We start from the raw sequence: 13584 nt of genomic DNA on the forward strand, positions 1-13584 counted from the left end.
GTGTGTGTGAGTGAGTTTGTGTGTGTGTGTGTGTGTACACCTGCAGAGGCCAGTGACATCATCAAATCCTCTGGAGCTGGAGTTACAGATGAGCCACCCAAAGTGAGTGCTAGGAACCAAATTCTGATCCTCTGCAAGAGCAGCAAGTGCTCCTAACTGCTGAGTCACTTCTCCAACCCCAGCACAGATTCATAATGTCATATCAGTAAAACTAGTCTTTGATTTGTCCTACACAGGTATTTATGTGGGTTTCAAAGGGTTGAAGTACACAGATGTTTCCTGCATTGTGTGTGTGACAGGAAAGGCTGGAGGACAACAAGATGGCTCACAGGGTAGAAACATCTGCTGCCAAGACTGACAACTTCAGTTTAATCCTGGGTCCCACAGGTAGACATTCTACAAATTGTCCTCTGAGTTCCACATATCCACTATAGTACATGTGTGTCCAGGTGCACACAGGTTCATATACACGCGCGTACACACACACACAAACACACACACACACACACACACACACACACGCATGCACATACACACTAAATAAATTTGAAATCTCAAAAAAAGAGAAAAAGATCAAAAACTAGACAAATGTTCATCAAGGTGGGAATGTTGTGATACATCACGATACATCCATTTATCAAAACCCTACACGGTCAGTCAAAAGGTAGCAATGGGAATCACTAGTTCAAATACTCAATGGACAGTGAGGGAGCAGGGATATAAAAGGCAATTCAGCAAAATCTGTTCCCACTAAAAATATTTCTGTCCATGTCCTCAGTGGAGTTCTGAACTGAATAACTGTGGAATGGCACGCAGAACACAAAGGAAGGAACAGTTAGGCGTGAAGCTGAGTCTAAATCACTCCACACACGTGTATGGTAGACACTGATGAGGGAAGGCCTACAAGGCCATTTGACTGAAGGGCCTAGAGACCTCCCAGGAGACTAGAGGAAAGCAAGCATGGAGAAGCTGTCTGCCCAGCTGCAAGGCAGGCAATATACTCCAGCCTCCAGCTAGTGATCTTCAGGCTCTGTGCTGCATTCATCCCTCAGCCAAGCTCCCCAGGGAGCCCCTAGGCAACAGTGAAGCAGGCTGCCTGCAAATGCCTAGGCACTTCTGCCCACCGTCTAACTGTCCCAAAGACAGCATATCACACATCTTACATACAGGCAAGTATTACTTTGAAGCCCAGCTGCCTAGTGCTTAATATAATTGGCTGTGGCCCACCCTGTGCCAAGATTCCAGCCTGAATCATCACACTTGGCTTTCCCACTCTCTCTTCTGCCTTCCTAGAGTGGCTTCCAAAGGTCTTCAGTGGAACACTTCTGGTTAAAGCTCAAATTCTTAAGAGTTCAAACACTAGTATTCCCAGCTCTAGTGTTAGGAGGAGCCTCCTTGGTCCACACATGTGCCCTTCCCAAGTACCCAGGCACGTTACTCCCCCTCACCCCTTAGCATGCCAAACTGTCTCATGCTTGCTTTCCTCCTGGTACAGCACAGAGGCTCCTTCTGACTGTCTCATCCACAGTGTTGTGAACCAGCTTGGCTTCCTTCCTTCCTTCCTTCCTTTATTTATTTATTTATTTATTTATTTATTTATTTATTTATTTTGCTGTCTCTGTTTTTGTCAGTTCACCTCAGCTGTTCGGTAGACAGAAGCAGAATAATCACTTGAATCCACCACTTTGGTACCAGTTTTTGCAGGATAACAAATATTCCATCACAAACTGACCAACTTAAAAATGCATCTAGAAACTGGCATGGTGACATAAGTTCATGACGCTGACACTCAAGAATGGAGCATGGGGAGTCATTTAAGCCCAGATTAGACTACACAAAGACAAGCTTACTTCAAAACCTGGTAACCCTTTATTTCGAGACAGGTGTTACACCATGTTACCCAGGCTGGCCTTGAACTTAGAGGTGTGACAGGGTAGGTGCTGTGGACATGTTCCAGGAATGAAGGGATATATAAGTTTTACCTACTGAGATGCTTGTGAATCCCCAGCACTGAGTGAAGGATGTGAACTGAACAGAAAAGCTGAGATAAAGTGGGAGCCAGGGTATCAGGGAGGAAATGCATGCTTAATAAGAGAAGCAAAGAAGAGAGGGCAGTTTTGGATTTGTGTTGGTGGCATCTGCTCTCCTCATGCTGTCACTAATTTTTCAAGCAGCTCTGTAGGGAAGATTTCCCCAGTCTACAGAGCATACAGGTGATTTATAAAAGCTTGCTCATGTTGCCTAGTCAGGTAGTGAGGTGATAGAAATGGGCTTTAAGACTTCTCCAGACTGGGCTGGAGAGATGGCTGAGCAGTTAAGAGGACTGCTCTTCTGTAGGTCATGACTTCCCATCTTAGCAACCACATGGTGCTCAAAACCATCTGTAATGAGATCTGATGCCTTCTTCTGGAGTGTCTGAAGACAGCTACAGTGTAGTTAGATATGATAAACAGAATAAATCTTTTTTTTAAAAAAACATTGTTTTAAAAAGAGTTCTTGTAAACTAAGAAAAGAAGAAAGAAAGAAAAGAAAGAAAAGCATAGAAATTCCAACATTAGGAAAACAAAGTAATTTGGTATGTCAAAGAAAAAGACATGCGTGGCTGATCAAGAGATGATTGCCATGTTCAGCAGGTCTGTACAGTGGTACTCATTCAGATAGCACAGTGTGCCTCCACCTTTTCAGACTGTCCAACACTTTCAAGTTCTACTATATATACTGAGGAAGACACAAAGAAGTCAGCACTCTCTGGGTCTCTGTGTGCAAGTGGGATTTTTCAAGAGCCACTAAGTTATAGAACTCAAAAAGCCTTTGAAGAGAATGAATGCTGTTTCTGAATTATATGTATGGTGTGGTGGTGGTGGTGGTGGTGGTGGTGAGTGTGTATGTGTGAGTGTGTGTGTGTGTTTGTGTGTGTGTGTGTGTGTGTACACCTGCAGAGGCGAGTGACATCATCAGATCCTCTGGAGCTGGAGTTACAGGTGAGCCACCCAAAGTGAGTGCTAGGACCAAAATCTGATCCTCTGCAATAACAGGAAGTGCTCTTAACTGCTGAGTCACTTCTCCAACCCCAGCACAGATTCATAATGTCTTATCAGGAACCAGTTTTGGACTTGTCCTACACAGGTATTTATGTGGGTTTCAAAGGGTTGAAGTACACAGATGTTTCCTGCATTGTGTGTGTGAGAGGAAAGGCTGGAGGACAACAAGGTGGCTCACAGGTGCTGTCAGGATCATCAGTACAGCTACACTGTTCCCATATACATAAAATAAATAAATAAATAAATAAATAAATAAATAAATAAATCTTTTTTTTATAAAGAAGATCTCTTTGTCACTAAGCATACAGCCTTTCTCTTGCTGGCTTGGCTAGGTAACTCTCCCTCTGAGCTCAGCTCTTATGAGCGCTAGGAAATGATGGAGTAATCAACAAAAAGACCTTTCCTCTCCCATCTGAGGAGCAGGGGCCAAGATAAGGGCCATAAAATAGACCAGAAGGACATGAGCTCACCATTCAATCTCCTCAGGCTCTCGGTGCCTCAGCAGCTCCTGCACCTCTTGCCTGCAGCGCTCCTGGTATTCTGGGTGCCTTGCCAGGTTGTACAGGATCCAGGAGAATGCACTGGCGGTGGTGTCATGGCCTGGGGGACAGACAGGAAGGCCTGTGTCTCTACCCTGCTTCAGCATCAGAGACTGGACAGTGTCTAGACAGTGAGGTCCCCAGGAAGGATGGGGAAGGAAGGGATGGATGGAAGGAATGGAGATATCCTGGGTGTCCTCCAACAGATGAGCCTGGGACTAACAGTTCCCCACCCTTTCGTTAGCCCTACACAGGGACCCTCACCTCCAAACATGAAGGTGTCAGCCTCTGCCCGAATGTCCTCATCTGACAGCTCCTTTCCATCTTCATCCTGAAGGCAAAGCAAGACCACAACTCATACAGTGTCTGAGCACTCCTGAGGCTGTCTTTTGATAAGTTCTGACACCCACTGCACACTCAGGGTCCCCTTGTATTATCCTTAGAGTCTGACTAAAATTTTTTCCTTGGTTTTCTGCTGTCCTTTGCTTCTTCTACACAGCATTCAGCAGAGCCACCTCTAAAACTTAACTCTAACCTGACCCTCCATTTTACAATCACTGTCTATGTCTCACTAGAACTCTTTAGATGAAGTTCAACTTCTATCTAATGCTGAACATTGAGATCCATGCAAGTTAGATCCCAGAAAAACCCACCTTGGCCAGCAAGAGAACATCAATAAAGTCTAAAGTTTTAGTCTTAGCCTTGGCCTTTAGGAATTCATCAACACCCTGGGTATTGAGGGAGCTGCGTCTCTCCTTGATGACAGCATCTGTGAAATTGTGCACCAGGTTGCAGGCCTTGCGGAAGCGACGCCCATCAGCAGTGAGGTAGTACAGGAAGTCCATGTACAGGAAGGGCTGGCGGTGCCGTTTCACTACAAGGGAGCTGAGTTCCAGGATCGCAGCAATGTATTCGCTGTCAGACCTGCAGGGCAGGCCAGTGAGAAAGCAGTCTTAGGACACATGAAACCCCAGAACACCACCAGGCAGAGACACCGGACTAAGACACCTTACCTATAAAAAGTGCCTTCTGAGAGTACTTCTTTCTGCCTCTCAGTCCTTATGAGCCCCATGTCCCCAACTCCAGATGGACTTGGGCATTGTGCTCATCTTTCTTTCACTCAACATCTGCTTCTGTGGTTCCTCCTTGATTTGTTGCAGATGTGCCCTATTTTCAGCACTGTGCAAGGATCTTTCTCTCTCCAGATCCTACGTTGTATATCTACCTGACTGTCAGTCTTCTAAAAAAGTTGATATTCAGATTCAACTGTGACTTGAACTCTCATCCTCTTAGATATCTAGGGCTGCCTGGGAAACTCCAGAGAAGCCCCCATCCTTCTGATTGATTGTTAAACATCCTTAACATTTAGTTGCCAGCTGGATGTGCTGTTCACGCTACAAACCCAACACTTAGGAAAAGGAGACAGGAGGATTGACTGTGAACCTCCAGGCCCACCTAGGCAATGTAGTAGGACCCTTTCTAAAAATGAAAAGTTCCATGGTTTTGTTTTGTTTTTATTTTTTCGAGACAAGGTTTCTCTATAGCCCTCACTATCCTGGAAATTCCTTTGTAGATCAGGCTGGCCTCGAGCTCAGAGATTTGTCTGCCTCCAGAGTGCTGGGGAATTAAAGGTGTGTACCATCACCACCTGGCAATGCTTAATAATATTTTTAATTAATTATTTTCATTTTTGATCATATTCTTTTCCTTTCTCTAATTCCTTGTTGAACCTCCCCACCCACCCAACTTTGTTTTTTCTCTTTAAAAAAAAAATTAAACAAAAGGACACACAGGCACAAAAATAGAGTCTGATTTATGCTGACCTACTACTACCCTGGAGCATGCGTCCTGCCTTGGAGTGTAGTAGATATACCCAGTGTCACTCTATTGAGGAAAACTGATTTTTCCCTTTCCCAGAAGGTATCAATTGAAATTGCTCTTTGGCTGTGGGTGGGCTAGGTGCCTATGTCCCCTTCCACAGTCAGTCTTGATTATCATCTTTATTTGCTCACAACCCACCTAGGAGTTTAGTGAAGCATACGTCTGTTTGTGTCTGTAGGGTTATTTCAGACATGACTGTCTGAGTGGTAAAGGCTTACCAGGCATGTGGTCCGCCATATTCCATTGGGTGGGGATTCATGCAGACAACAAGGGAAGGAGGTGAAAGGCTGGCTGCATGCACAGGTAACCTTTACTTTACTTCTTTGTCATTGTGGTGGAGGTGCCCTGCCACACTCTTCCCTACAGGGAAGGACTGAAACCTCTGACACCAGGAGTCAAACAATCTCTTCTCCCTTAAGCTGTTTTGCTCAGATATTTTGTTTAACAGGAAAATAAAAACAAGAACAAAAACAAAACCACAAAAGACCACCACTCACCTCAACCTCATTTCCAAGACATCACTGTTCAAACGGCCTGTTAATGACACTGCTCAACTGCAATTCCCACAATCCACCTTCCAGGAAGGACCACACTTTCTCCTCTCATTGTCCCTAGCTGTCAGTTATGGCCCACTTGTTGTTCTGGCCAGTCACAGTCTCCCCAACCTCCTCCCATGGTCCAGGGCTCAGGTTCCTAGGCAAAGACACAGAGAGACTCACTCCTGGCAGTTGCTGTCGATGCTGAAGATGCATTTCTGCAGACTGTCCAAAGTCATCAGGCTGATGTGTTCAAACATATCCAGACAGGCAGTGCCCTTGGAGGCCAGGCGTTGCCACTTGGCCTGGCCAGAGAAATGGTGTGAGATTGGGCTAAGTCTGGTCTTCTTTGCACCATTGCACTCCAAACACCAGAACAGTCTCCTACCCTGCTCAGAGCCAGTCTTCTGGTGCTCTGTCCCAAGCTCTCCACCCAGAGTAGGCCAGACATGGGTGAGCACAGAGGTGTTATCATAGGAGTCTAACAAGAAAGGGGGAGGCAGGAGCCCTGGGTTCAAGTCCACCTTCTGTGTTCAGCTCACTGTCTTCTTCTCAGTCCCACCTCTTAAACTTTTAGTAATCACTATTTTGACCTGATGTTTTTGCTCCACAACTATACTTAAATATTTGCTTCACTACGTATATTTATAGTTACTTATACACTACTTATACTCTTTTACTGCTGGTAAATTCTGACACACTCTCTGACCTCTCTGACCCTTATTCTCACTCTGACATTCTCTCTATATCTCTCTGTGTCTGTCTCTGTGTGTCTGTCTCTCTCTGTCTTTCTGTCTCTGTGTATCTCTGTGTGTCTCTCTGTCTCTGTGTCTCTCTCTCTTTATCTTTCTATCTGTCTGTCTGTCTCTCTGTCTCTGTCTCTCTCCCAGGTCTCTCCATGCTAGGAAACCCAGACTCTCTCAAGGAAGATAAAAAGCCAGGATAGATCTAGCTGGCCACCAAATCCAGTGATGTTATTCTTTTTCTTCCTTTCCTTTCCTTTCCTTTCCTTTCCTTTCCTTTCCTTTCCTTTCCTTTCCTTTCCTTTCCTTTCCTTTCCTTTCCTTTCCTTCTTTCCTTTCCTTTCCTTTCCTTTTCTTCTCTTCTCTTTTCTTTTGTTTGAGATAGGGTTTTTCTGCACAGCCCTGGCTGTCCTGGAACTCACTCTGTAGACAGGCTTGCCTCAAATTCAGACGTCTGCCTGCCTCTGCCTCCCAAGTGACAGGATTAAAGACATGTGCCACCACTGCCCAGCTCTTTCCTTTAAAGAAAAAAAAAAAAACCACAAAAACTTTTCTTAGATAGTCATAGTTTTGCATGCCTTTAATCTCATCAGGGACAGACCTCTCTGAGTTGGAGGCCAGCCTGGTCTACATAGTCACTGTCATAATGAGTTCCAGGACAAAAAAAACAAAACAAAACAAAACAAAAAACCCAACAACAATAACAACAACAATAACAACAACAAACCCTTTCTTTTGTTTTAAATGGTGGGTAGGAGCTAGGGCTTATGCATGCTAAGCAGGCTCTCTAGCACCAAGCTATACCCGAGACGTTGTTTGTTTAAGACAGGGTCTTGTTGTATAGCCATAGACTCCCTGTACTTTGCTTCATCCACCACGTGCGGGGATCAAAGGTACCGTTCACCATGCAGAGCTTAAGACAAGTGAGTTTAAAGTACTGTGGTGTGTAGACAGAGCTACTGTACAGGCATTAATGTATGCTGACTTTCCAAAGCTTCTGGAGACCAAGGACAGAAACTGACCCTTCTGAGGCCCCTCTGTATGCTAGGAGCATGACTCCATGGTGTTATCTCTTCTGTGCTTTAAGTACAGATTATCATTCCCACTTTACAGACAGCGGTCGTGGTGGCACATAACTTTAATACCAGCACTTGGAAGGCAGAAACAGGCAGATCTCTGAATTTGAGGCCAACTTGTTCTACAAAGCAAGGTACAAGATAGCCAGGGCTACACAGAGAAACCCTGTCTCAAAAAAAAAAAAAGTGAAAGACAGACAGACAGACAGGAAGGAAGGAAGGAAAGAAGGAAGGAAGGAAGGAGGGAGGGATGGAAGGGAGGGAGGGAGGGAGGGAGGAAGGAAGGAAGGAAGAAAGAAAGGAAGGAAGGAAGGAAGGAAGGAAGGAAGGAAGAAAGGAAGAAAGAAAATAAGCTTGGGGAGGGAAACTTGTGGTCCCAAAGGCATTTTAGCAGACCCACACCTGCAGATTACATCTGAAACCACTTCCCTTTCTACAAGGCTCCAGTGGGGCCGTGGGTTCCAGAAACTCACATGCATGATGTTCACACTCTTGTTAAAAATCTTCACATAGGACTTTAGGATGTCAAAGTGAAAGGCAGGTGTCAGCAGGCGTCTGTGGTGGCTCCACTTCTCACCAGCACTCAACAGGAGCCCATCCCCTGGGAGGGTATCCATGACAATAGGCAAGGGTGGTGCCCTCCCTTAACCCTCAAGGGAGTCCAGTGGCCCTCACTTTCAGATACTCACCCAGCCAGGGCTTCAGCAAGCCATAGAGAGTCATTTCCTTGGGTGCAACAGCAGCTGACACACAGGAGGACAATCAGGAGCCATGAAAAAGGTAGGCAATGGACTTTAGGAGGGGTAGGGACCCTCAGCCAGGGCTGTACACTTCTCCCTCCAAACTCAGCATGACAAGGAGGGGACCAAGACATAGAAAGCAGGAATAAGCAGGGAAAGCGAAAGGGACCAGATTAGGCTGCAGCAGCAGGTAGAGCAAAAGTCAGATTAATGGGGATCCATCCCATATACAATCACCAAACCCAGACACTACTGTGGATGCCCACAAGTGCTGGCTGACAGGAGCCTGATATAGCTGTCTCCTGAGAGGCTCTGCCAGTGCCCAACTAATACAGCAGTGAAGGCTCACAGCCATCCATGAGTACAGGGTCCCCAATGAAGGAGCTAGAGAAAGGATCCAAGGAGCTGAAGAAGGAACAACAATATGAACCAAACAGTACCCCTACAGGTCCCAGGGACTAAACCACTAACCAAAGAGTAGACATGGTGGGACACATGGCTCCAGCTGCATATGTAGCAGAGGATGGCCTAGTCAGTCATCAATGGGAGGAGAGGCCCTTGATCCTGTGAAGGCTCTATGCCCCAGTGTAGGGGAATGCCAGGGCCAGGAAGCAGGAGAGGATGGGTTGTTGAGCAGGGGTAGGGGGGAGGGAATCGGGGTTTTTTCGGAGGGGAAGCCAGGAAAAGGGAGAACATTTGAAATGTAAATAAAGAAAATATCTAATAAAAAAAACATGGTACACATACTCCATCATGCCTTCGTGTGGATTCTACTTTGTCTAACACATCTTCCACATCTGAATGCAGCACAACACTCTACAGACCTTCCCAGAGACCTAGGACACAGTGTCTATTGCAACTCTATGATTGCACCTTACATATCCTGGGATATATGACATGTGTTATCATGACCTGTCATGGACACAACACACATGGTCTCCCTTGATTGCCCCAAAATAATCGATCATGAACATTGGGCAGTCTGGCATGATCAAACTGTGCCCTTCAGATACACCCCAGACAAGACTTAAATATGATCCAATTAATGTCCCAACTATGATGTAGATATATCCTAGACATTTCCTCTCTCCTGTCACATACAATAGCATTCTGGTGAGATGGAGACTTCTTGAGTGAGGAGTATGAGGCTGAGGAAAGCACATGACATGTGAAGGACTCCCCATCATTCCTTGTTTCAAACAGTTTAAATATTGGGACTTGAAGCAGGAGGGTGATTCTGGAAGAAGAGGGTGTGCAGATTGTCATAGGGGAAGCTCCACTATAGCCTAGATGGGTCCAGCTGTGTGCCTGGGGCTGGAGGGGGCAGTGGCGTGTCTAATTGGTGCTCACATGGGAGCAGCACCCTGTGGTATCTTTGAGGATGGGGGTCCTTGGCCCTCAGCACTTGACACATCCGAGGAAACACCTGAACCCTGCTGTACAATAATGGGAAAGCATAGAATGGAGAGCAGTGTCAATACCATGAATCTCAGGGAGGAGGCTGACTACATGGCTAACCTCTGGGATGCCAGTCTTTTCTTCCTCCACCATCATCTCCCCTACCAGCCCCTCCTACTACAAATGTACTGACTGTAGCCGAGATGTAAGGTAGTTGTTGTTGTTGTTGTTGTTTTAGAATGTTAGAACTCTGCCATCTCAGATTATAGGCTCTCTGAATGAAGCACAATTTAAAGATTAAATTGTAATGTCCTATCCATTGGAATTCCCGATGAATCCCAGTACTCTGGTTAGCTCCCTGGTACCTCTGCCCAAATGCTTTTCAGACTCTCCAGTTAGTCACTGACTTACCAAAGAGTCTCAAAGACTGCCTAGACTTGGGATCCTACACTCACTCGAAGACTTTCACTGTTCCAGCTCCTGACACTCCTTTTCACTTTCTATAGTAACTTGAAATTCTATACTTCCAGTTTTGTTCCTGGGTCACAATTTCTTTGGCTTCTGGTTTTTTGTTTTTGTTGTTGTTGTTCCGTTTGTTTGTTTGATTGGTTGGTTGATTTTTGGAGACAGGGTTTTTCTGTGTAGTCCTGGCTGACCTGGAACTCACCCTGTAGACCAGGCTGGCCTCCAACTCAGAGATCTGCCTGCCTCTGCCTCCTGAGTGCTGGGATTAAAGGCATGTGCACCACTGTCCAGCTTGGCTTCTGCTTTCAAAGTGTGTGGTAGTGCAATTTTTTTCTTTCTCCTGGGTTTTGGTACATGAGGCATCTGGTTAAATGTACTGTTCTTCTGTTCTGTTCTGTTGTTTTTATCTAGTTCACAATTTTGTCTGTTATAATGGTAAATTGGGTGTAATATACACCATTCCTGGTGATCATCACTTAGGAAGAAATATCCTGACAAATGTTTTAAGTTTACTATCTGATAAGAAAAAGAAAATGATATATTACTACAAAAGTTTTGGCCACTGTATGTATTACACTATGGAGTGGGGTTGTGGAGGTCATTAGATGTTTCTCTAATTATCATACTATTTAAAAATTAAGGTTTGGCCAGGCAGTGGTGGCGCACACCTTTAATCCCAGTACTTGGGATGCAGAGGCAGGTGGATTTCTGATTTCGAGGCCAGCCTGGTCTACGGAGTGAGTTCTAGGACAGCCAGGGCTATACAGAGAAACCCTGTCTCAAAATAAATAAATAAATAAATAAATAAATAAATAAATAAATAAGTTTTTTAGCCAATGATCTGAAAACTAGGAAAAGATATTACCTTAAGTATCCTACCTTGTTTCCGTATAAGAATGCACTCTGAATTAATGGGGATTGTTTTTATTTTTTTATTGTGAGTGTGTGTGTGTGTGTGTGTGTGTGTGTGCCCAAGCCATGGTAGTCATGTGGAGGTCAGATGACAAATTTGTACAGTCTCTTCTGTCATTCTCCTCTTAGTGGGTTCCAGAGATTGAACTAGGTCATCAGGCTTGGCCTACAAGTGCTTTTAGTTGCCAAGGCATCTCACCAGTCCTGATGGGATTGTTTTTATGTAACACTATCTTTAACAGTTTGTAACAAAATTTCATTTGGCCTTAAAGATCTTGAATAGGAATGAGTGGTAGATTTACAGTCTCTACCTTTTGATTATTTGGTTAAAAAGCCAGATATTTGCTTTCTCCCACAGTTTTCAGGATAACAGAAGTCTTTTGCTGCTCTTATTGTAACAGGATTGGCATGAAGATTTTGGTTCCCTCTCTTATATCTTCTTGTCTATACACTATAGTTCCCTATGCACGATCATGGAAGGATTTCTTAGCTTGCCAGCCTTTGCTGTAATATAAGATTCTGTAACCCTCAGACATTAGTGAAACAAAGGAAAAAAATCTGTAAAACAAAATTAAAAAAAAAAAATCTAAGCAGCAATGAAGTCTGTTTCAGTCTCTCACAGACATGAATTTTATAGCTCAGTAAAATGTGGGTGAGCAATATTAATCTGTTACATTATGTCATAAATGACATAATTTTGATGTGATTTTGATAGAATACTCTCTTAAGAGACTGATAAATTTGTTTGTTGTATTGCAGGGTCTCATGATATCAAGAAATAAACTCCATCCATCCATCCATCTATCCATCCATCCATCCATCCATCCATCCATCCATCCACCCACTCATCCATCCATCCATCCATCCATCCATCCATCCATCCATCCATCCATCTATCCATCTATCCACCCACTCATCCATCCACCCACTCATCCATCCATCCATCCATCCATCCATCCATCCATACATACATACATACATACAAAAAAACAGTTTAGTGGGAGAGAGACATGTAAGATCCGAGCAAGTCACATAGGGATTATAGAAAAGAATACTTGTTTTTTTTTTTATTTGTTATTTTGTTTTCCAAGATAGGGTTTCTTTGTGTAGCTTGGCTATCCTGAAATTCACTGTGTGGGCCAGGCTGGCCTGGAACTCAGAGATCTGCCTGGCTGCCTCTGTCCCCTGAGTAAAGGCGAATGCCACCACTGCCTGACTGAAAAGAATCTTCTTTAAAGACAGCAATTATGGTGCCTGAAGGCAATTACAATTCCTGAGGTCAAAATTCAGTACGCTAATGTACAACTAAAACTAGTTCTCTGGTGAAGTCTATGAGGGTCTCTTAAGATATTGATTTGTTCTTGGTAACATTTACAAAACCAACTTAAAAATAAAAACTTTTGTTTAACAAAGGCATGCTTTCTGTTGACTTTGTCAGGCTTTTAACTACTTAAAAAACTGAGTGCTGACAAACTCAAGGTTTATTTAAGGATCTATTTACAACCTTTTTTTTAAAAAAAGATTATTTGCTGCTATTTTCACTTGTTTGGTTTGTATACCACATGTGTGCACGTGTACACAGAGGGTAGAGGGTGGCATCAGATCCCTTGGATCTGGAGTTACAGGTGGTTGTGAGCTGCCTCGCGTGAGTGCTGGGAACTGAACTCAGGTCCTCTGCAAGAGCAGTGAATGCTCTTCACCACTAAGCCAGTTTTCCAACCCCCTCTTTTCAACTTTATAAGTAAGTTTATTTTAAGATGGTTCCAGTTGCTGATTTTATTTTGCTAATTGCTGAGCATGTTGCAAAACTCTAACCAGGGTTATTCTCATTTTTTGTTTCCACAGTTCTAGCCTTTCTCTATAAAATTTATAATCAGGGGCTGGGGTGTAATTCAGATGATAAACTCTTTGCCTAGCATGCATGGAACCCAAGGTCCAGTCCTATAACCACATAAAGGAAGTGTGGCTGTGTAAACTTTTAATCCCAGCATTCAGGAGACAAACCCAGAAGGATCAGGAATTCAAGGTTATTTTTGCTACATAGCAAAATTGGGGGTAACTAGGATGTGTGAGAAACTGTCTAAATAAACAGATCGACAACCACTTTTAACAAATGATTTTAATTACTTATTTATTAAACTAGTTTTCTTTAATTATTTACTGCTATTGGTTGTATTTTTAATTCTCATTAAACTGTGCTGTCAGTTGACACTTTGCCGAAGTAAAATTTCCAATTTAAAAAAAAAAAAACTA

The 13584-nt window shown here is 43.9% G+C and overlaps 1 protein-coding gene across 6 annotated transcripts in view; it reads right to left on the minus strand.

Annotated features, from left to right (window-relative positions):
* Positions 1–13584, minus strand: part of LOC116075758 (cytochrome P450 4F6) — a 41723-nt gene that overhangs the window by 5412 nt on the left and 22727 nt on the right. For all 6 annotated transcript variants that reach the window (XM_031349103.1, XM_031349099.1, XM_031349101.1 and 3 more), the window contains 6 exons: positions 8506–8559; positions 8290–8417; positions 6181–6302; positions 4234–4504; positions 3845–3911; positions 3512–3641 (listed from right to left, as the gene is read on the minus strand). In XM_031349103.1, coding sequence (XP_031204963.1) covers positions 3512–3641; positions 3845–3911; positions 4234–4504; positions 6181–6302; positions 8290–8417; positions 8506–8559 — 772 coding nt within the window. The remainder of the gene's footprint in view (positions 1–3511; positions 3642–3844; positions 3912–4233; positions 4505–6180; positions 6303–8289; positions 8418–8505; positions 8560–13584) is intronic.

Source organism: Mastomys coucha, unplaced genomic scaffold (genome assembly GCF_008632895.1).
Source record: "Mastomys coucha isolate ucsf_1 unplaced genomic scaffold, UCSF_Mcou_1 pScaffold4, whole genome shotgun sequence".
NCBI lineage: Eukaryota > Metazoa > Chordata > Mammalia > Rodentia > Muridae > Mastomys > Mastomys coucha.